The sequence below is a fragment of the Triticum aestivum genome, chromosome 7D (genome assembly GCF_018294505.1).
Source record: "Triticum aestivum cultivar Chinese Spring chromosome 7D, IWGSC CS RefSeq v2.1, whole genome shotgun sequence".
Taxonomy (NCBI): Eukaryota; Viridiplantae; Streptophyta; class Magnoliopsida; order Poales; family Poaceae; genus Triticum; species Triticum aestivum.
The window spans coordinates 531,924,058-531,947,236 of record NC_057814.1 but is presented as its reverse complement, the minus strand read 5'-3'; the positions used below and the strand labels follow the sequence as shown (position 1 = coordinate 531,947,236).

Below are 23,179 nucleotides of genomic sequence, written 5' to 3'. Positions count from 1 at the left end.
TAGGACGCCAGCCTGGGGGCGGTTCAACAGATGACGATGCGGACGGCCCGGCGGTAGGAGCCGTCCTGGAAGGCGGCGCTGGTGTAGACGACAGAGGAGGACAAGCCGCAGCATGAAAGACCTTGGGGCGAGAGTCCTTGCGAGCTTGTGTTTCCGCCGCGAGTTGTAGCAAGGAACGAACTTCAGCGAAGGTAGGAGGGGGCCGTATCATCGGTATGAACGAGGCTTGCTTGTCAAAGTCTTCGCTGAGGCCGACGACGACGATATTGATTAGCTGTGAGTCGCTAACTGTATCGCCGAGTTCGTGGAGCTCATCACCAATGGTCTTAACGCGCTGGCAGAACAGGTTCACCGGGGCGTCTCCTTGCACCATATTGCGAAGCTCGGTGTGGAGAGCGTTTTTCCGAGCGTCGGTGTTGCTTTGGAAGAGCTGACGGAGGGAGTGCCAGATGTTGGCAGCGGTGGCGCCGTCGTGATCGAGCATGTTGAAGATCTCGGTGGTGATGCGGGTGTAGAACCAGTGGACGATCGCGAGATCGTCTTTCAACCATTGCGGATCGTCGGGGCGGGGAAGACAGTTGGCGGCGACATGCGAGCGCAGGTTGCAGCGGCCGAGGTGGAGATCGAAGAGATGTCTCCAATGGTAGTAGTTGTGGGCGGCGAGATCAAGAACTATGGGGATGTAGGGGCTGACGTCGGAGATTGTGTCAGCAAGAGATATTGGTGCGGCGAGGATGGGTGCAGGGTAGTTTTATGGAGCTATGGTGAGGGCCGAGAGAGAAGCGGCCGCGGCGTTGGCAGCCTTGGCGATGAGTGTGGCCCGGCGCTTGAAGTAGCCGGACGGCGGCGGCGGTGGTGGCGTTGGCGGAGCCATACCCTAAACCCTGGGACCGGTATCTGATACCATGAAAGCTGAATAAAACTGTTGCTTATTGATGATTTGGTGCGGCATACAAGAGTATATAAGAGGGTACAAACCGACTTGGGATAGAAGTACAAAACTGACTTGGACTAGAAGTCGTATACCATAATGACTACTCTAACAGGAGCTAGCATAACTTTGTAGGAAATCTGCTGATGCCTTTATTGTATCTTTCCCGTCACCAAATATAATGTTATTTCTAAGGTGCCACGCTCGCCACCAGATGAAGAGGAGGTGTGTACGCTCCTCCTCATTCGCCTTATCAAGAGTTAGAAGGACCCACTCACGCCCCGTACATGTGAGATCAGTGTCCCGGGGAAGGTTCCAGATCTCACGCATGGTGTCACGCAGGGCTTTAGCTTTGTGCATCTCATGACTACGTGATATCCATCTTCTGGTTCCATCCCACAAATAGAGCATGTAGGGAATAGCTCCAACCCTCTCTTATGTCTACTTGTCTGAACTCCGAGTGACTCCGTCGCCAAACGCCATCCAAAATTTCTAATCTTGGGAGGGACATTTGCTTTCCAAAGCACGCTCCAAATCTTTCTTTCTCCAGTTGGCGATGTACTGCTTTGTCCCAGATCTCGATTCGCCTTCTTGTCATTAACGGCTAGCCTGTACGCACTGCGAACCGAAAAAACACCTGAGCGTTCAAAGTGCCATGCTATAAAATCCTCAGAGGTAGACTGTGGAAGGCGAATTTTTAGCACTTCATCAACATCATGAGGTAGTAATATTTTCCTAATCAGTTCCTCATTCCATGTCCTTGTCACTGGATCGATCAGTTCGGAGACCCACTTTATCCTAGTACGAGAGTGTTTCCCAGTGATTTTTAAATTTCCCCTTGGATCCAATTATCTCTCCACACTCTAACTTTATCACCTTCACCAATCCTCCAAACGATGACTTTCTTAAGAAGATCCAAACCATGGCAGATTCCTTGCCAGCACGGTGACACGTTCTGGATAAAAGCAGTGTCAACAAGATTGCCATGTGGGTAGTATTTTGCCTTTAACAGTCTCGCACATAAGCTGTCCGGAAATTGGATAAGTCGCCAAGCCTGCTTCGCGAGGAGGGCTTGATTAAATAAGCAGAGGTCCCGGAATCCCATACCTCCCTTCTCTTTTGGCATTAGCAGCTTATCCCAGGCAAGCCAGTGTATCTTCCTTCTATCATTTTTGTCCCCCCACCAAATGTTTCTGGTGATCTGTGACAGCTCCTCACATAAGCCTGCAGAAAATTTGAACACACTCATGGCATAGGTAGATAGTGCCTGGAGTACCGATTTTATGAGGCTCTCCTTAGCCGCACTGGATAAATATCTCTCACACCAATCCGTACATCTCTTCAATGAACGCTCTTTAATGGGCTGAAATTTACCATTCTTCATTCTTCCTTCAGGGACTGGAAGTCCCAGATACTTTTCTTCAAAATCAATTTTCTGAACACCCAGGATTTGTGCCACTCTCTTTCCTTCCTCCTGACTACAGGATTTGCCAAGCATGATAGAGCATTTACTAGGACTTAACAGTTGACCTGTAGCCTTTTCATACCTCGTTAGTACATTCTTAATTCTCGAGGCTTGGTCCTGATTCGCCTTAAAGAATAACAGGCTATCATCCGCGAATAGTAAGTGAGAAATGCCAGGCGCCCCTCTGCAGATCTTGAACTCCTGAATATGACCGGTGTTGATCTCCGATTGTAGCAGAGTAGAGAGACCATCGGCAACGAGCGGGAATAGGTAAGGAGAATACGGGTCACCTTGACGCAGGCCCCGAGAAGGCGAAAAGACTGGAGGATAGTCCCGTTCATTCTCACGGCATACCTGACTGACGTCACACAACTCATCGTCCATCTAATCCATTGGTCTGCAAAGCCAAATTTCCTCAAAACCCGGCTCAAGGTAGTCCCAGTCCACACGATCATACGCTTTTGTGAGATCTAGTTTGTAAGCGCAAAAAGATCCTTTGGCATCACATGACTTTTGCATGGTATTTATACACTCAAAGGCTATTAAGGCGTTATCCGTAATCATCCTCCCAGAAATGAAGGCACTTTGGGTGGGGGCTATAATATCCTCGAGCAAAGGTCTAAGGCGATTTACCAGACACTTAGCTATGATTATATAAACAACATTGCATAAACTTATTGGTCTGAAATCCTTCAACTTAACTGGGTCTTTCTTCTTTGGAATAAGGACTATAACTGTATCATTCACCCCATCAGGCATAACTCCATCAGCAAAAAATTTCTTTACAGCCCGAATAATATCATCTTTTAAAGTAGCCCGGTGTCTTTGGAAAAAACGAGCCGGGAAGCCGTCTGCCCCAGGCGCTTTTAGTGGCCCGATTTGGAATAAAGCATTTGCAATCTCATCATCAGTGAATTCTTTACATAACGTATCATTCATAGCAGCATTAACCCGGCCTTGGACATGGTCAAGGATAATATTAGGTTCGATCTGATTATCTTTGGTGAAGAGCTCCTGGAAAAAACTTGTGGCCATGTCCTCCAAATCCTCTTTTTTGTCAATAATGTTACCCGCCTCATCTTGAAGCTTCCGGATAGAGTTTTTCTTTGCGCGCCAAGTAGCTTTTCGATGAAAATAATTTGTATTTCGATCGCCCTCCTTCAGCCACTCCACTCTTGATCTTTGCCGCCAAGCAATCTCTTCTTTATCTTGTAGTTCATCTAGTTCCTTTCTTAGCCGCTTTCGCTCAGAGTTTGCGAAACTGTCATTACGGTGACTGATAGCCTAAATTTTATTCTGAAGGTCCTTTATTTTCTTTGTGATAGAACCAAAATTCCGTTTGCTCCAGTCGTGAAGAGAACTCATCACACCTGATAGGTTTGCTGTAATATCTCCTAAATCTCTGGCTGGCCGATGCTTTGACCAAGCCAACTCAACTTCTTCAGTTAATTTGTTATCCTTTTCCCAGAAAGCTTCATATCTACGTTGTTGACTGACTGGGTGGTGTACAGGTTGCTGCACACAGCACACCTCAATGGGGCAATGATCTGAAGCTGTACTAACTATGTGATTAACCTGATTGTTTGGGAAAATATTCATCCATTCCGGGTTCGCCACCGCCCTGTCAAGTCTAACTTTAACATTGCGGTCGCCATCTTGGCCATTGTCAAAAGTCCACGGCGCCCCTAAGAAACCTAAGTCATGAAGATCACAGTGGGATAGGATTTCTCTAAAATCAAACATTTGTTTTTTTATTTCTACACGTTCTAGAAAAATGCTCTTCCTGCCACATACACTCATTGAAATCGCCTGCCATCAGCCATGGTCCCGGCGAGGTTAAGTTTTCCATTTTACGCATTAGATCCCACATAAGATGGCGCAAGTGTGTACGAGGCTCTCCATAAACAAAGGTGCATCTCCACTTTATTCCAGAGGGCATATTACAAATGAATACATCAATAATTCTCTCGCCTAGCTTAAAAGAGCTCAACATCGACACTCTCATCCCAGAACAAAGCTAGGCCACCCCCTTTACCTTCTTCTATATAGGAAACTACATTGCGGAGGCCTAGCCTCCATCTAAGACCTTCTACAAACCTTTTATTTTGACGAGTTTCAGAAAGAAACAAAATTTTTGGACGCTGAGCATGCACAAGCCTCATCAATTCTTGAACTTTCCGGGGTCGGCCCAAGCCCCGGCAGTTCCAACAAAGTATCGTCATGGCTCCTGACAGGCACGCTCATCCGTGCCTGTCAGTTGACCAGCGGCCCCATGGCTGGTTGCCTCCGATTTCTTGGCGTCCTCCTTCCTGGTCTCCTCCTCCAGCGACACCGAAGGTGATCCTCTGCTCTTCTTGCTGCTCTCAAAACTGAACTTTGGCAGGTTTTTCTCATCATCCAGATCCATTGGAGCTCAGTCCTCTCCGCTGAGCTTACCAAGAACTTGATTCTTCCGGCGGTATACGCAGGCAGCGCTGTTGGTGTCATCTGGACCGTACAGCTCACGACAAATAGAGCTGTCACTCCTGCCATATTCGCGGATCGGGGAGTAGGCCACCGCTGCCTGCACTGGCCCATCAGTAGCACCCCCAGCAGATGGATGCAGCGCCACTTGCTGAATTGCAGCGACCCCCATCACCTCATGTGCTGGGGTGGTCACTACAAGGCCATCAACACCCCCTGGATGAATTGGGGCATCAGAAGGCTTGTTGGCTTCACGACCAGTAGCAAGGCCAGCAGTATGCTTGGCCACTCCGGCCCTGATAGCTGCAGCCAGTCGTCCCAGCCCTGGGTTCCTTTTGGCCGCCTGGAAGAGAGGCTTCCCACGCCCATTGCTGCTAGCCCTGGAATGTTTAGAACGGGCACGCTGATTCCAGACTGTCTTCGACTTTACTTGCTGTTCTGGATTCACCTGCATAGGAATGTTAGCTATCCCGTGTACTTTGTCCGCTACAACCCCTTCATTGGCCTTGAGATTCTCCACAGCAGCAACCACCCCTTTCACGACAGCCTTGATCATGGGATCCGTTGTCGTCCGCTCATCATTGTCGGTGGCCTTCAGATTGGTGCCCAACTTTTCTGTCTCCCCTGCTTTCTTCCCGTTTCCATCTTCTGCATCCATCACAAGAGCCTGGGAAGGGAGCCTACCAAACTGGAGGTTGCGCTTGGCACTGCTCACCTTCCCTGGCATATAGAAGCTCCGGTGCTCGAACATCTTGTATGGCGAGGCACGCTGCTCCGTAGAGAACCACCCTATCTTCTCCTCTTCTATTATCAGACATGATTTCTCTGTGTGCCCAATGATGCCACAATAAAAACAAAAATGGGGAACGCGCTCATACTTTACAGGGCATCTTTTAGCATCTTTTCCATCCGTGCCTTCAATCTTTATCCACCTCCTGAGCGGTTCAACCACCTTGTGCTCGATCCGGATGCGGAGGAACTGATCTAAGGTGCGGCCATTATTGTTGGTGTGGACCAGCTGCACCTTTCCCAGCTTCTTGCCCGCTTGCTCGCAGAGGGTATCGTCCATCATGATGAACGGCCGGAGTTCGTAGATGTGAGCCCACATGGGCAGGATGTCGACGGGGACCTCCGCAGCCGCCCTCATGCCATCATGCGCCGCCACCAGCAGGGCGTCGTTGTCATGGATCCACGGGCCACCCCGTAGGATGTGGAGAATACTTTCTTAATGTTTTATTTTATTGAGAAGATCATATTTCTTCCAGGAGAATACTTAATACATTTTTAGTGTAATAAGGGGAATACTTAGACAAGTACTGCTGTGGGAGTTGGAAATGTGGTAACAAAATTTCACTTTTGGGGCTTCAATGAAAGCATGGAAGCCAGAAACATGGCCATTCCAAGGAAGCAACTGGTTAGAGACTTAGAGGTATCTCTTAATAGCACCTTGTAGAGATCATATTGGTGAAGCGCAGGGACGCATGAGAGTGCACCATGTGTCATTTTCTAGTGCGGTCCTGCGACACAGCAGAGGTGTGCTTCACACGAGATACAGGTGCAGGTGGAGCACAGGGAGAGGTGTTCTACCTAGGGTGAAGTACTAATATGCCCCAAAAGAGAAAAAAAGGTGAAGCATAAATGGGCTACACGGTAGAGCACATGTGTGCTTCTCGCAGAGCACAGGTGTGCTCCGACAGGTGGGGCACATGTATGTTCACCGTGATGTGCTTCCCAGTGAAGCACACGCTTCATGATAGAGCACAATTGTGCTCTCTTCAGGGAAGCATATCAAACCGAAAAGGAAAAATATATAAAAAGAATCAGTGTAATCCTTTCTTCTTTCGCTGCATGTCAAACGCGGAGCACCTTGAAGATCGGTCTCGATGGGCCACGTTTGTCACTTGTTGCGGACGGAAGCAACAGAAAAGTGAACCCGTAAAGGGTACTCTTAACATGTGAGTTCGTCGTTCAAGGTCAGGAAGTTCTGCCCTTTCAGGGCCTCTATCATGTCCATCGCATCGGTTACAAATGTCACACGGTATGTTGTCCTTGGTCCCACAATATGACAAGTCCTCCATAGCCCATAGCCCGTTCCCCTCTAGCTGTCGCACGTCCACGCCGACCCATGGAGACGCCACAACTCGGGTACTACGATGTGTGTGCTCCATTTACCCAACGAGCCATCGCCAACCGCTACAAAGGTCTAACCAGTGGACACCTGCGACGCCGCCTCGGTATCGAGCAGCAGAGAGAAGCGGTGGTTCCCCCATGATGTTGTGCCCGCACGCGCCCATGGAAGATGAAACATGACTGTTCTGTGTCTACATCATCTTAACTCTTCAAGCTATGCCAAGAGGAGGGCAATTACTTACATACAACCCCCTTTATTAGAACACAAGATGCAAACAAAGAATCGGTCACCCCAAGATCTACAAAACATGTACAAATCAGAGCTAATCTTTCCATTTCCCAACATGTCAAAATGCGCACTCCGGGTTTCTCTTCAAGAAAAAGTCAAGAAACTGCAGAAGACGTTGATTCATTGGATTCAGTGGATGTAAGCAAATTGATAAGTGAATTCATTGAAGTAAATGCCATTCATGTCAAGTATTTATTTTCTTTGCAATGTGACCTGAAATTTATCCGATATTGGCACCAATTGTATTGAACAAAATTTGCAGCAGTTGGAAAATTCAGACAACAAGTACACTTTGAGTTATTGGCAAACAGTGTAGCATGATGTGTGCATCAGGAGTTCATGACACGTGCTTTTTCCTCCCTTCCTGATGCGATAAATAAATTCTGGATTGCTAAATTGTAATTTTTCGTCACTAGATGGTATACGAATCTAGATGTAGTTTTTATTATTTTTGGTGTTCGCTGTAAAAAATAGTAACTTGGAATAGTTCAAGCGCCAAAGCAATCCTCTTGGAGGATCGTGTGCCTATTTTTTATTCATGGAAATATTTTTAACATGAGGGACACATGCATCAGATGAAACCATTGGAAGAGATCGAGTGGCAGATGCCTGCACAAATCAGATCCAAGGCTATTGCATAAACAAATCCCTTGTCTTAATTAATCAATTGTGATAATAAATTTACACTCATTAATTCATGGTAAAATTAAGAATCTCACTCGCACTACTGGAAAACATCCCAGTGCAATGCTCCTAGACACTTGCAACCAGATTATATAGCTGACAACTTGTTACTCCCTCCGTTCCGAATTACTTGTCGCACGTATGGATGTATCTAGATGTGCGACAAGTAATTCGGAACGGAAGGAGTACTTATCTACTTGCTTCTTTACTTTGCTCGGCTAAGTAAGACCACCAGTACTGCAGAGTGCAAAGTGCAGAGTCTACTTCCTCTGCTTCTCTCGGCTAAGTTAGAGCACCACCGGTAATACTGCACTGCACACCGGAAGAGCTTTCTCCTCCTCCTTGGATCACTTCACTTGAGCACACGTCCGTGGATATGCATGCATGCATCACTTGTACGTCTCCATGTCCCGTCGACGAGCCATCGCAACGAGCTGAGCTTGAGCACGCCATGCTTCTTGTCTTGCTTCGAGCAGCTCCTGTGGGGACTTGGTCACGTCTGAGGGGTCGATGTAGGGGGTCGTTGAACTGCACGGTGTCCACCATCCGCTCCACCTTCCGCCGGGCCTCTGCTCTGCTGCGCTCGATGTCACGCCGACGGCTGGCCTCTTCTTCCGCGGCGGCAGGGCGAGCCCAAGCCTTGGCGTGGCGAGCATTCTCGATGAGTTCGCGCATGTTGATCGGCGGCTTCGATTGTGTCGCGCTCGCCGGAGATTCGGCGACCTGGTTCTTGATCACGGAGGACTGGAAGCACGCAGGACTCTTCGGATCATTGGCGCTCGTGGGACACGGAAGGTTGATCTTGGCGGTGGTGACCGCGACGCGGAGCTCGCCGCCGGGGCAGACGCCGCGTACGCGCTTCGCCGGCGGCTGCGGTCCGTCGTGCACGGACATGGCACGCTTCGGCCTCTTGGCAGCGGCGGGGTCCGCCATCAGGGCAGGGTTCACGCGCACGCGGGAAAAGCACGAGTGAAGGTCGGCGGCGGCGGCGCTACGGCGCGGGGGCAGAGACGGCGGGAGCACCGTGGTGCCGCCCATGGTCGCGGCCGTGGAATCGCGAGAGCAATGGATCAGACGTAGCGCGAGCTGGTGGCGGGAGGGAGCAAGAGGACGTGGATCGTGATTCTGGGGCAAGAAGGCGAGCTCGCCGGATCGGAGGTCGGGGAGCGGGAGGGGCAAGCAAGGGTTGGAACCGGTGGTGTGGCGGCAAAGGAGTAAGCCGGATTCTCGATGGGGGGAATTGAATCCGAGTTGGGCCCTGAGACGCGCTGTTGGGAACGCGCTTCGATTTTCTGTGATTTCGTCCAAACAATTCGAACGGGCTAAGCTTCTCCAAACTCGAAGCCCAAATTAAAATCTCGAAAGCCCGTCGCGACGTGACGGCCCAAACCGGGCACACGGCCGCCGCAGCAGAGATGGCTGCCGGAGTCAACGCCGATGGTCCTGAGCCGGCACACCAGCCTCCGCCCCCAGCCCCTGAAAATGGCGCCGACTCCGAGGACGAGGACTACGTGGGCGACGGCGACAAAGCCCCGGTGGCATTCTCAGCGGTGGCCGGCGACGGGAGCCACCTGGAGCTGTTCGCTGGGAGCATGTGCGCGGCGCGAGGCGAAGGGAGAGCTCCGGCGTGCTGCGGGGCACCGGCCGCGGTGTTATACGGCCTCGAGCTCGGGGCAGCCCGCCGCCCGGTAACCTCCACCATCCTGTAAGCGCCCGTACTCGTGGCTTTTCTATTGTGTACAGTTCAGAAGCATGTATAATTGCACATACTGAAGCATTATTTAGGACCAATTTCTTGCGAATTTACACCAGGATTGAAGAGCACAACGAGGAAAAATGGCCGGAAAATTTGACGGCGTTGGCGTAACCGACTAGCTCCTCTGCCTGTGGAAGCATTTGAGCCTCCCGCAGAGCATCACCAGGACAAGAACCACCTTCCCCTGGTCGCTCCACCACCCGGAGAAGCTGTACGGCATGTCCTGGCAGACGCTCTGCTTCTCCGGGTGCGGCAGCCTCGCGCAACTGTAACCGGTGGACAGCCCTACGTTCCTGTACGCACTGCACGCGTGGAAATCGATTCAGTCACAACACAAGCAGTTCCTGAAGAATTATGAGAGGGCTAAAGTTTCAGAAGATTTCAGTGTGTTCGGCTAATTACCTTATGACCTCGAAGATCATGTTGAATGTGGAGAAATTGAGAGGGTCGGCGGAGAGCGATCTCCTCTCGGTGATGCAGACCAGCATTATCAGCACCGCGGTGCAGGCTAGCGGTGAAAACAGCATTTTATTCAGTGACAGTCTTCTCTTGTTTGCTCCATCCTTGTGTTCTGTGATGCCCCTCTCGGCATGTTCATGCAGTGAGAGAAATGATGTCGAGGCTGGAATGCACCTGAAAATGTACAGATACTTGTTAATTGCTCCTGTGGTTGTTTGCCTGCCAACAAGAACTTGGAGGGTGCGAAACTTACATCATGGCGATGAATAGTATTAAAACCGCAGGAGCGACGAGGGAGCAGTCGATGGAATTCTCCCCTGCCTGCCTTGTGTTCACCGCCATGAACAATGCGTTGGTGATCTTCTGATTGGGGGTCAGCCCCGCAAACACTGCGGATTCCCAGTTCAAGCAGCAGAAAAACGTGACGGCCACGGCTATGAGAGCAGCGACCGATGCTGCAAGGAATACTGTCTGCTTGTTAGGCAGCAAGTGGTTAGAACCCAAGGCCTTTGTGTTGTTCATCATGAACTCCAACTCTTCAGGTTTAGCTCTGGTTATGCTTAGTCCTCTCAGTGCCCATATCACCAGCCTCAGAAACACAGGAAGCAGCGTGTTGCCTGCAAGAATCTGGCCAGTGAGTAGCAGGAGGAGGCCCTGGTTTGAGGAAAACACCGCCATGCTCTCGTTCGTCGGAATCAGCCCTCCGTTGGTGAAAGAAGAGACAGTGATTGATATGGAGAAAAGCATGGTATTGATGCTTTTCCTTGTTAGCACATCTCTTGCAGTTGAAACATGTGCTACGTACAAGAACACCAATAGAGAACCTACAAGAAGAATCAAGACCATGTATGCCAACAGCACAAATCCTATGTATTTGCGGCAACCCTTCTTGAGGCTAGTGGTATTAGTTGATGGTGTTACCGGGATTGCCTCTTCTATCTGCGACTCATCTTGCACGGTAACCGATCTAACTCTACTATCTTCAGGGTCATGCTTGTTTTGCTTGCTCAACTCATGAATATGGCCAAGCAGGGAAACAAACATCTCACTGCCTAACAACATCAAGAGAGTTAGGATAACTACTTGAGAGGTAGAAAGATCCTCCATTTTGATTGTAGCTAATCCTGTAACTGTGACTGCAGATGTCGAAAGGAAAAATATATCGACATAGCGAGGACTGTAGTTAGGGTTGCTTGGCTTCAGCGCCATCAAGGCAGCAAAGCCAAGTACATCAACGATAACAAAATAGGACAAGTGAATCAAAAGTGGGCTAAGATGGAAAGCAATGAACTGAAAAATGAACACAGATGAATTGCTGACATGCCTTGCAGAACTAAGAAAAGTATGCAGCCGGATAGGCATTGGAGTTAGATAGATGGCAGTGTGCCTCTATATCTTTGATGTATGTGCCTTGATTCAGCAGGCAACTACAAGTACAAGTGAGCAATGGAAGTATATATACAGCCCGGTCAAAGTTAGTGGACAAGCAGACATGGACAATGCGGTTTGAGATGCCTTCCATATTTTCTTTTGGAAAAAAAGATACCTTTCAGAACTTAATGCTATGCGTGCGGGTGTGCAGACGAGCTTAGAAAAGAACAGTTTGAATGCGTGCTAAATTTTTGTCCCACCATTTGCCAATTGTCATGTTTCTAAAGGCAACTATGACCAGCTCACCAGAGTAGGCAAGTGAAAGTGTTGTTTACATAGAAGGCAATTTGCCAATTGCCATGCCACTAAGGCAACCTTGATCAGGTGGTGTAACAGTTCTGGTGGTGGAATTTCCTGGAATTTATGGTAAACTTTTTTTTGGATGGATGTAAGATCACCTCTGAATTTTGCATTGTAAAGTGCAAACAAGATCACCTCTGAATTTTGCATTGTAAAGTGCAAACAAGAATGTGCATGAGACGATTTTGGTACTTTGCATTTGGCTCTTCCCTTGAAGACAATTTTCCCCATTGCCATGCCAATAAGGCAAGCTTGATCAGGTGGTGTAACAGCTCGTATGTTCTGGTAGTGGAATTGCCTGGAAGTCATGTTGAACTTTTTTGGGATGGATGTAAGAGCACCTCTGAAATTTCATTGCAAAGTGCAAACAAAAATGTCCATAGAGCGATTTTGGTACTTTGCATTTGGCTCTTTCCCTGAAGATGTCCAGCAATAATGAGTCAGAAAGTGATTGCAGCTGCTATGCTGCAAGGACACAGAGCATGTTTAGCTGTAATGGAACTCATGGCTAGGAAGTATTCTATGCCATGCTTCAAGGGAAATGTACAGACACAAGTGGACAAGAACCTTTCTCAGTTAGTCCCTTTCTAGTCAGTTCCCTGCTCAGCATGGTACATCGCAAATCCAGGATGTAGTTACATCTTGATTGGTCCTAAGCTGAGGAGGTAAGATGAGTCCCAAGGTTATTCGAGTGCATGCGGCTAGGATTTCTCTACTCAAATTTGTGCTCAAATGGAGAGTGTTGCTTGATTGAAATCTTGAGGTGAAATCTGTAAATGTTACTGACTGAAGATGCTAATGGATTCACCTCACTTTGGAAGAGGACCCCAGAGAAGGTTCACTGAACTTAATAGCTCTACCCCTTTGCATGATTTGGTGTTTGTTGTGACTTTGGCTTCTATGATGGCCTTTTGTGTTCTATTTGTACAGTTATTTCTTCAAGTGAATCATTTGTGCAGTACTCAGACTGAATAGCGCCTCAACAAAATATGCCGAGGTATTGTTCATTATTTTCATGCAGACTTTAGGCTTCGATTCCATAATCAACTAACCTTTGTTCAAAGCCATCAAGGAAACAAAACCATGTACGTTGATGAAAAAAAATAGGACAAGTGAATCAAAAGCAAGCTAAGATCGAAAGCAATGGACTGAAAAGTAAACACAGATGAACTGATGATATGCAGCTGGCTAGGCATTCGAGTTAAATGGAGTGGTTCGAGCTCTTTATAGTGTATGTTCCTGGCATTTACAAGTGAAATTTTATCAATGGAGTATTGGAGTATATCATCAGTTCTTAATTTTTAATCTTTGGAAAAAGATACACTTCAGAATTTAATGTTATGTTTTAGGATCATGCACTGACATGCTCAAATGCACGCTAAAGCAGCATAGAAAGAACAGTTTCCATGTGTACTAAAACTTCCTCTCACCATTTGCCAATTGTCATCTTTTTAAGGGTAACCATGACCACATCACCAGATTAGGCAAGTGAAGGCTTTGCTTCCATACGAAGACAAATTGCCAATTGCCATCCCGCCAAGAGCAACCTCGACCAGGTCCCCAGACTAGGCAAGTGAAAGTGTTGCTTACATATATGTAGAGAAATAATGGCACAACATCTAGCAAGTGCTACTGGTAGTGGAGTTTCCCAAAAGTTATGCCAAACTTTTATAATATTTAAATGGATATAAGAGCATCTCTGAATTTCACAATGCAAACAAGAATGTGCAGAAAATGATTATGGAACTCTGCATTTGGTTCTTCCCTTGAAGATGCCCAGCAGTGATGGTCAGAAAAGTGATTGTGGTGCTATGAAACAAAATGGTGACACGCTGCATGTTTAGCTGTGACTGAACTCATGGCCAGGAAGTGTTCTAATGCCATGCTTCAAGGGGCATGCATAGACCACCAGTGGACAGGAAACTTCCCTCAGTTGGTCACTTTCTAGTTTGTTGCTTGCTAGCCATGGTACATCATAAATGAGGCATGCTGTTGTTACATCTTGATTGATCCTTAGCTGAAGAGGTAAGATGAGTCCAAAGGCTATTTTTGCGGATACAACTGGGACTTCTAATAGGGCCGACATACTCAAATGATAATTGTTCGGATGGAAAGTCATTGCTCACTGAAAATTGAGGTAAACCTGTTATTGTTATTGATATGGAGGCAAGGTTCAGTGATTTCAATAACCAGCAACTGAATGGCTCTACTGCTTTGCATGATTTGTGTGTTCGCTATGACTTTGCCTTCCCTGGTGGCCTTCCGTGATGTGCATGTACAATTATTTCTTCGCATGAACTGATCACCACATGTTCACGTCCGGAAGCAATTATGTGTTAGTGCAAAACTCAGACGTGTTAGCTGGATCTTCATGCTTGCTCTGCCTGTTGACTAGTCAGTAACTCGATAAATTGTGGAACGCCTTTTAAAGACCTCAACAAAATATACCAAGGTATTGCTCATTATTTTAATTCAAACTTCAGGCTTTGAGTTTCAATAATTAAGTGATTTTTTTTGTAGTTTCTCCCGGAACTTCTGCGTAGAGTAGTATGTACTAAAATGATAGGGCAACATTAGCTGTGCTTATAAATAGGGTGTCAACGCTCACATCTATATTGTAAATTGTGTGAAGTAATACTAACCCCGCCCTAACAATAAGAATAAGAATTCAATTGTCTTTCTGCTGCAACTCTGCGGAACCCACGTCAAGATGCCACACATTGATAAATGATTTCCATTGAATGCCCAACATCCACCTACATATTTTTTTCATCCACTGATCCAGCTAGAAACCTGATTCGTCTTGCAAGTACGCAGCAGTTATACCAGTTTGGCACACTTGCCCTTACAGTTAGTCTTGGTCAACTGTATCATACTTTCCAGGATTTACCTGTGGACACCGCAAACGCTTTAAGCCTTCCATAGAGCATGACCAAGACTAGCAGAAACTTTCCTCCGTCACTCCACCATCCAGAAAAGCTGTATGGCTTGTCCTGGCAGATGATCTCTGGGTGCAGCTGATGCAGCCTAGAACAACTGTAACCAGTGGATAGCCCAACGTTGCCGTATGCACTGCAAAACAAAGCATACAAAATTACTCTCCTTACTGAAATGCATTCAGGAGTAAGATTTTGCCTTCTAAGTTAGTTTAGTGCCGTGTTTAGCTCTTGCAGACTCAAAGTGCTCGGTTTATAAATTAAGTTCATTCTTATGTTATGTTGCAATTGCCATTTATGTCTAGTCTACGCTACCATTGCCTTACTAATTTTTCTCCATCTTTAGGGAGAGTAATGTAAGGTTTTTTTCATCACATGAAAGAATAACACACCTGATGACCTCAAATATCATGTTCAAGGTGGAGAAGTTGAGTGGATCGTTTCTGAGCCTTCTCCTTTCAGTGATGCAGGCAACTATCACAAAGATGATGTTACACCCGAGCGGTGAGAATACCAAATTCTGCACCAACGACCCTCTCTTGCCTTTTGTGCTCGCATCGGTGGTTTTAGTATCTCCATTGGGTGGTGCAAATGTTGCTGATGATGGCAAATACCTGAGACCAAGAAGCAAATTGTCGCACATGAATTTGAGATTCCAAAGCAAGTAAGTAGTACCTACCAATCAAATGATATGAACTGAAACATTAATTAAATGAAGTGCTATTCAGTCATGAACTTACATCATGATGATGAATAGTACTATAATGGCAGGGGACATGAGCGAGCAGTCGATGGAATTCTCCCCAGAGTGCCTCGCATTCACCACCATGAAGAATGCATTGACAGTCTTCTGATAAGAGCTGAGCCCATCAAACACTGAAGAGTTCCAGTCAACAGCGCAAAACAGCGTGACCCCAGCTGCTGCAAGGCCAACAACCGTTGAGGAGAGAAAAACAGTCCGCAACCCAGGAAGCAAATTAGCGAAATGCACTTCCTCAGGGTTCTTGATCATGAGCCTCAGCTCCTTCACCTTTGTGAGCTTCCCCAGGAACCATACCAGTAGCCTCAGGAAGAGAGGGAACAATGTATTGCCTGCGAGCATCTGGCCACTGAGCAGCAGCAAGAGGCCTGAATTCTTTGAGAAGATGACCATGTTCTCATTTGTCGGCACGAGTCCTGCATTTGCAAAGGAGGAGACGGTGACTGATAGTGAGAAGAGCACGATGTTGATCCCTTTCTTGTTCAGTGGGGCACTTGCAGTTGGCACATGAGTTATATACAGAAAAACCAGCAGAAAGCCCAAGACATGGATCACAGCAAAGTACCCAAAGATCACATGTCCGAAACACTTGACAGATTCAGTCCTCTTCAACTCTGTACATTTCTTTGGTGGAATTGCATGAGCAGCTTCTTCAAGCTGCGACTCATCACATAGTGCCATGCTGTTGGCCAAGTCTAGCACTTCAAGCTCGACAGGAACTGAGCTGATCTTCACGCTCGGAAGATCTTGCATGTCTTGATGGTTCACTCTAAGCATGAGGCCTAAGAGCGAAACAAAGATCTCCCCTCCTACAAGCATGAGCAGTGTTAGGACCACAATCTGAGAGCTCGAGAGGTCCTCCATCTTGACGGTGCTGAGGCCAGAAACTGTTAGAGCAGAGGTTGACAAGTACAACATGTCAATATAAGGAGGGCAGAACTCAGGATTGCTTGGTTTCAGCGACATCAAGAGGACTGAACCAAGTATAGCCATGGCAAGGAAGTAGGACAGTTGGATCCAGAATGGATGAACATGCAATGCGACGAACCGATAGATAAAAACCATCGAATCGACAACATATCTACTGATGCGGCTGAAGCTATGCAGCTTGATATGTATGAAATCCTGGTAAAATCTTTTCACCCGGCCCATGGTGCTATATATGAGTGAGAAACAAATGCATATGTCTGTGACAAGATAAGTCTCGTATTGGTGCTACTTATATGGGTGCACTGGATCATTGGCTTGGTACCATGAGCAGATCAATCTAGTCCTATGATTCTATTTCGGGTTTTAAAAATAATTTGCACTTGGGTGTTCTTTCAATTGAGCTCAGGGCAGCCGGCCGGTGAGTTATTCATATGGTGCACAATAATCACAATAATGCACCAATGTTTATTGGACGTTGACGAAGAGTAATATCCATTGTAGCATCTCAGAGAGTCGGTCCCATGTGCAACTGCAGGAATGTGTGCCCATATAGAAACGGACCAATCAGGAGGGAGAGACTTCAAATAATTGCATATGGTCAAGCTGGAATTCCGGTCAAGCTACATCGTACACACTCACATGTTAGCAAGATAGCAACTTCATGCTATAGCAGACTGGGAATCTAGGATCAAAGCATATTCTGCATCCGTCCCACTTCCAAATCCAGAAAAGTTAGAGAATAGGATACGGTAGCGTTATCCGTTCGAATTTGGTCTGGTTTCACCCCTGGTGCACTGCATCATTAGCTTGGTACCATAAATGAGGAGACCAATTTAATCCTATGATTCCAGTTCTGATTTAAAAATTGATCATCAGACAGCCAGCCCAATAGAATCATGTTGCACCCTCAATCAATCAATAGCGTATTTTTTTCCTTTCCCGAGAAAAAATATTGTCACTCACAGTCATACACTTGATTATGTTTGTCTTCGCTCACAATTATGCATTCATGTTTATTGGACGTTGACAAAGAGTAATATCCATTGAAGGATTTGGAGAGTCTTGACCATGTGCAACTGCAGGAATGCACAGCCATACAAAAATGGACCAATCAGGTGGGAGAACCTTCAATAATTGCAGGTACATATATACTAGTAATACATGTTAGCATACTCAATGTTAATAGTAGACTGGGATCAAAGCATGTTCTGCTTGCTCGTACTGTCGTACAAAGAGACTGGGATATAGTAGATGGATGATACATCCTAAATTGCTTCTTTGCATTTCGACGTTTCTTTCAGTTGAGCACAGGACAGCCGGCCGGTGAGTGATTGCGTACGGCGCACATGCATGTCCACTTTCTATTCGCCGCTGACTAGTCCCGAAAAATGTATCAATTGGGGCCCTTTTTATTTCTGTATTATTGGCTATCACCAAGCTAAATCTCACATGCCCTGTCTTCAGTTTCTCTTATGAAACTGTGATGGGGCTTTGGGTGTTAGTTCAGCAAGTTGCTTGAAATACTTGAAAATGTGTTCTTGATTACTTCACAATGTTCCGACTTGAGCCTCACCTTGCCAAGTTTCATGCCACTTTTCTTCTTGGATGCAAGTCCTCGAGGGTACTACATATGTTGTCAGGGAATTGTTCTGAAGTTGGATTGGTGGTCATGCGGAGTGAAAAATCTCATCCTTCAGTTTATTGGATTGGATATGCTGATACGTGCAACTGTGGAAGGTTGTACCCCTCTTGTACTCATTTCATTCCCTTCTATCAATGAAAGGTACGCAAGCTTTACATATTCGCGAAAAAATAGTTATAAACAGACGATGCAACTAAAATACCGACGATACCAAGCTAGGACATGATTTTGAAAATGTTACAACAACTTTCTTTGTGTTTTCTTTGGAGGAATACTGAAGCTTTCATGAGTAATAGGTTTTGCTGCTTGGCTTGGGTACTACAACGAGATATTGCCCGGCAAGCTTACGGACACAAAAAAGGCTGTGAAAGACAAAGCACAAGGTGTCTTCATGTCACAAATTGCTTCTGCATGTACTGGTTGATTTTAGTAAGATCACTCCAATTTTCTTGCAATGATTCTGACTCTGCCTGCTTTCCCTGCAGGGTTAAAGTTTATTTGTCTTATCAATCCCTGCAATTTGGATGAAATAGAAACAGTTTTGGCATTGAGTGAAACATCTCTAAATTAAAACTTACTCAACTGAATCGGATAAACATAGGTTTCTGAATGAATGGAATGTCATAGCACAAACGAATCTGCTATAAATGCATATTTGGCTTACATGTTTATGATAATGCAAAAGCTAGAGAGAGAGAGTAACCATAGTTTAACACAAGGTGGATAGGACCATGGGATTGATCATGAGATATTGTCATAGTTTTAAATAGCGCACTATAGCGTTTAGAGAGATCCGCTGCTAAGAGGCATAGCCTGCTATTTAAAACTATGACAGTATCTCATATGCACCTCGGATTTGCTTTAGAATTGTTCTATTGTATTGCTCGCATGTTCTAAAATGTTTGAAATGCTCTTTGCAGACTGACTTTCTATGTGGGGGGAGGCTCAATTGTTTCAACACATTTGAAAAGTTTGTGGATTGTAAGAAAAAGTATGCTTATTTGAAAACTGTTCACGAATTTGAAAAGAGTCAATGGCTTTTAAGGAAAGGTATGTGAATTCGAAAAAAAGATCGTGGATTTGAAAGTACCTTGTGAATTTGAGAAAAGTTCATTGATTTTTTTAAGTTTATGGATTCAAAAAGTGTTCGCCAATTTTAAAAACATTCATGGATTTTGAGAAAAAGATTTCCAATTTTAAAAGCATTTGTGGATTAAAAAGAGGTCATGGATTTGAAAAAAACTCAAGAAATTTAAAAAAAATCATGGATATTAAAAAAAATGCAAATTTAAAAAAAGTTCATGGATTTTGAGAAAAAGCTCGCAGATTTGAAAAGGGTTCGTGAATTTGAAAAAGTTCATGTATTTGCAAACAAGTTCACATGGTTGAAAAGTTTTCATGAATTCAAAAAAAGTTGGCAAATTCAGAAAAGATCATGGCCTTGAAAAAGTTTGCAGCTTTGAAAAAAGTTCACGTGTTCGAGAAATGTTCAGAACTTTTTTAAAGAAAGCTTAGTTTTGAAAAATAAAAACCAAAATATTAAGAGGAAAGAAAATCTAAAAACTCAACTGATAAAAAAACAGAGAGAAAACCAAAAAAAAATGAACGCGGAACCTTCCAGGATCTTCACAAAATTGGATCGGGCGGCTCAATCACTGGTCATTTTACATCAGCCGGCCCAAATGCTTAGCTAATGAGCACCGCGTATGGAAACAACACTATTCGGCGCGGTAAGCGCCAAATAGGACTCACACGGTAAGAGACGTCTTAATTAGCGCCTTCGGTGTTTCCTATTTGGCGACCGCGCGGCTGCTAAGCAGGCTGACGAGTCATTCTCATCGCTGGAATTCGCTTGCCTGGCACCAATGACCTTTGACCAAAATTATTGATCGTTGACTATCTAAAAAATGTTCACAAAGTAAACATGTCATCGCAACGAGGCTCGGCGAAGACAGTCTAAAAAGATGTTGTCGTTTAACTTTAACCAAGGCGCTACAATGGGGGGACAAAAATAAGGTGGCAAGACCGTACGAGTGCTCGCCTATAGCACCTGCGCCAAAGGGCGGGCCCAGGAAATTGTTCTCAAGTTGGATTGGTGACCATGCTGAGTGAAAAATCTCATTCTTCAGTTTATTCTACGATGGCGCTCATACGTGTAGCTGTGGAAGGTTGCACTTGCATCCCACAGTACCTGGTATACCAGTCCTCAATCAAGTTTTTTTTAACTCGTCCTCAATCAAGCTGATGTTGTTAATAGCAACACTCCGGAAGGTTAGATTACATCGTACTGTACGAACAGTGTAGTTTTTTTTCTTACGTTAGGGCATCTCCAAAGTGGTACCTCAAAGCTCCCTTAAAAGGCCCGGACAATTTTTGCCATCCAATTCAGTCCCCTAAACGTTTGTGGAAGCAACCTTTTGTGTGTGCACCACATGTCAACATAGCCTATGTGCTTTCTCCTTTAGGTCCGCCTGGCCCATGCCCAGATTTGATGCCTATTTGAGGGACATGGTAGGATGCTCGGCTCCCATATCCTATCTGCGGACGCGTCCGGACATGGTTTGCGGAAGAATAGTGTGTCCGTTTTAGGGGATAGCGTTGGAGATGCTCTTAGAGCATCTAAAACCGGAGTTAACAAATCGTGAGCACTATATGTCCGTGGACGCGCTCGCGGACAGTGACCGAGCACATATCAAAAGTTCGTCTCCACAACTAGCTCCCTCAAACCAAATCCTCAAATCCATACTAGTTTCATGCAATGTGAAATTACATACGTAGTTGAATACACATGTCATGGGACTACCGAAATTTGACATGTTCTACTAGCTGCGACAATCGAAGAAGTTCATCCACGGCTGCCCTTGCCCTTGTCGTCTTCGTTGCGAAAGTAGCGGTCGAAGATGCAAAACGGATCAAGGTAGATCTTCTCACTGTCGAAGCTGTCTATCGGTGTACACAAACCGGGGTGTTTGTTTCCCCCTGACTTGTGCACAGACAAGGGCAGTTGCCGGGGGCAGCTAGGTCCTGCAGGGCGCCGCAAGGCCCGAAGTAAGGTGATGCCTAAACAGATGACCAAGTCAACAACTAGTTTAAAGGTTCTCAGAGGAGTCTCCCTTGCCGTCCAGGCGAGGCCGACAGGGCCGGAACTACGACTAGGATCGAGACCGAGCCGCGCCGGCGAGGTCTCCGAGGCCGCCAAGGTCAAGGCACAGCCACAAGACGAAGGCCCGGCAAGCCCCTTTGACATGGGCTCCCCGCCGACACCAGTGCTTCGCCTCTCTGGGCAGCTGGTCGCTGATTAGTGAGGTGTCGAGCCCACATGTGCTTCGGTGGACGTAACCCACGCTTGTCAGCTTGCTGGAGGGATAAATCACCTTTATCGACACCTGTCCTGATGGCGTGTCATGATAATAAGAGGTAGTTAAACAAGCCGTGGGAGAACCTTTCCGGGACTGCCTCTCCACCGGACACCTAATGATGCATTTAATGCTCTTTGTCTTAACTGGGAGAGTTAGGTGTGATAGCTCTGTTCCAGTCTAATCACCCTTGTAATGACCTTTTTGCCACTGTGGTAACCCCTTGAGCTATAAAAGGAGGGCCAAGGCAACATTAGAAGGGGTTCAAATCTTAGCAACCCTCACACATAGGTATTCGTGCAGCTGCTCTCTTCCAACCACTTGCCGGGGGGAGAGCGCTCCGTGTATTTGTGCCCAACACCTCCAATACACCCAAGGAAGGAGTAGGGTTTTACGCCTCCGGGCATCCCGAACCTGGGTGAAAACCGTGCGCCCTTCGTTGTGTTTGCTCTTTGCGCCGATCGCCACCCCTTGCCGAACTAGCAAAGGGTCTATACTGCTCCATAGATCGCCGGCTCCCATGCCGACACTATCCGTTCTGTCGCCATCCTCCGCCTTCTCCTCTTTGGGTAGCACTCCGCCATGATGCTTTGCTCCCTTGAGAGGGTGCACGTCGCCCTCCTTCGTCGCAAGCACATGGGGTTTCCTCATTGATGTCCAAGCTGGCGTGCGACTCTGCCGGATCCACCTTGAGGGCTGCCTCCGCCTCGAAGACTTCCTTCGTCATGAAGGGTTTCCTCGGTGACTGGACACGCCTTGCCTCGTGGCTGGTTTGGCAGTAAACCATGACGACGTTGACCTCCATTTAGGAGGCCGATGCCGCTGGGACGAGGCACAACCTAAGGGGCTCCACCACCACCCCAGGGTTGCGCAGCCAGGCAGGGGTGACCGCAACCGGTGAGGCCGAGGTGACGCGCCTAGAGCCACCAGCACTGATGGATTCAAGCGCCATTTGAGCGAACACAATGGATTCCTGCCGGATCGAGACTGACCGCGGTCGGGTGCACTCCTCCTGAGACCAGCGGAGAGCCAAGTGGACGACTATCTCATCCTCGTCCCCGCATGGGACGAGGTCCTAGTCTACGGATCCGGACATCTCGGAGTTGGATCACTACCCGCCATGCCGAATAAGTCCAGAATTCGCCATGGACACTACTAGGAAAATGCTTATACATAGAAGTTTACCAGTAGCATTTGTTTGTGTCCCCACGCTACTGGTAATTACCAGTAGCGCTGGGTACAAAGCACGCTACTGGTATGGCTTAGCAGCAGCGTTGGTTTCTTTGGGGCACGCTACTGATAAATAATTCTCGATCGTGCCCCGCGGACAAACCATAACAATAGCGTGGGTGGTAAACCTACGCCATTGCTAATGGGATAACCGTAGCGCCGGTGAGACACCCTGCGCTACCGCTAGCACAGTCCGTCAGTCCCACACCGACCGAGATCCAGTGCCTCGCCAGAGGCAGGTCACGGAGTGCCTTGCCCCCTACATCCATCGTTCAAATCAATCCTACGGCTGGCAGCATTTCACATCCAGTCAAAGCGACTCAATACAGGGGAAAACTACGCGGGCTGCCAGACACATTCGCGCGGGCAGGGGAAAACTGCGCGGGCTGGGGCATCGGCCGCCGCTGCTCGCCCGTC

At 46.9% G+C, this 23,179-nt stretch overlaps 3 protein-coding genes and 1 long non-coding RNA gene across 8 annotated transcripts; 2 read left to right on the top strand and 2 right to left on the bottom strand.

The window, feature by feature from the left end:
• Window positions 1-8,184: 8,184 nt before the first annotated feature.
• On the bottom strand, window positions 8,185-9,140 carry LOC123168068 (uncharacterized). Its single transcript, XM_044585935.1, has one exon. The coding sequence runs from the start codon at window positions 8,998-9,000 to the stop codon at window positions 8,245-8,247; it is 756 nt and encodes a 251-aa protein (XP_044441870.1). The 5' UTR covers window positions 9,001-9,140; the 3' UTR covers window positions 8,185-8,244.
• An 88-nt stretch (window positions 9,141-9,228) lies between these two features.
• On the top strand, window positions 9,229-10,063 carry LOC123168069 (uncharacterized). Its single transcript, XM_044585936.1, has 2 exons — window positions 9,229-9,667; window positions 9,775-10,063. Exons 1-2 carry the CDS (start codon window positions 9,378-9,380, stop codon window positions 9,827-9,829), a joined length of 345 nt encoding a protein of 114 aa, XP_044441871.1. The 5' UTR covers window positions 9,229-9,377; the 3' UTR covers window positions 9,830-10,063.
• LOC123168067 (probable cation transporter HKT9) lies at window positions 9,750-11,539 on the bottom strand. Its single transcript, XM_044585934.1, has 3 exons — window positions 10,431-11,539; window positions 10,121-10,351; window positions 9,750-10,020 (listed from the first exon to the last, which is right to left on the bottom strand). Exons 1-3 carry the CDS (start codon window positions 11,537-11,539, stop codon window positions 9,834-9,836), a joined length of 1,527 nt encoding a protein of 508 aa, XP_044441869.1. The 3' UTR covers window positions 9,750-9,833.
• Window positions 10,978-19,223, top strand: LOC123168071 (uncharacterized). 5 transcript variants are annotated; one of them, XR_006484199.1, is made up of 6 exons: window positions 10,978-11,135; window positions 11,320-14,360; window positions 15,307-15,508; window positions 15,616-17,674; window positions 18,147-18,317; window positions 18,473-19,223. It is a non-coding gene; the product is annotated as an uncharacterized lncRNA (long non-coding RNA). The 5 variants fall into 5 exon arrangements; XR_006484196.1 differs by having other exon boundaries at window positions 11,320-12,905; window positions 13,365-14,360; window positions 15,616-19,223; XR_006484198.1 differs by having other exon boundaries at window positions 18,147-19,223.
• Window positions 19,224-23,179: the final 3,956 nt, after the last annotated feature.

Bases quoted from the DNA above. Each gene is read 5' to 3' on its own strand.
- LOC123168068 (XM_044585935.1), bottom strand. From the start codon at position 9,000: ATGGGCGGCACCACGGTGCTCCCGCCGTCTCTGCCCCCGCGCCGTAGC.
- LOC123168069 (XM_044585936.1), top strand. From the start codon at position 9,378: ATGGCTGCCGGAGTCAACGCCGATGGTCCTGAGCCGGCACACCAGCCT. The intron at 9,668-9,774 runs GTAAGCGCCCGT...AATTTACACCAG, and splicing joins CCGGTAACCTCCACCATCCT to GATTGAAGAGCACAACGAGG.
- LOC123168067 (XM_044585934.1), bottom strand. From the start codon at position 11,539: ATGCCTATCCGGCTGCATACTTTTCTTAGTTCTGCAAGGCATGTCAGC. The intron at 10,352-10,430 runs GTAAGTTTCGCA...GTACATTTTCAG, and splicing joins ATACTATTCATCGCCATGAT to GTGCATTCCAGCCTCGACAT. The intron at 10,021-10,120 runs GTAATTAGCCGA...CCACGCGTGCAG, and splicing joins ATGATCTTCGAGGTCATAAG to TGCGTACAGGAACGTAGGGC.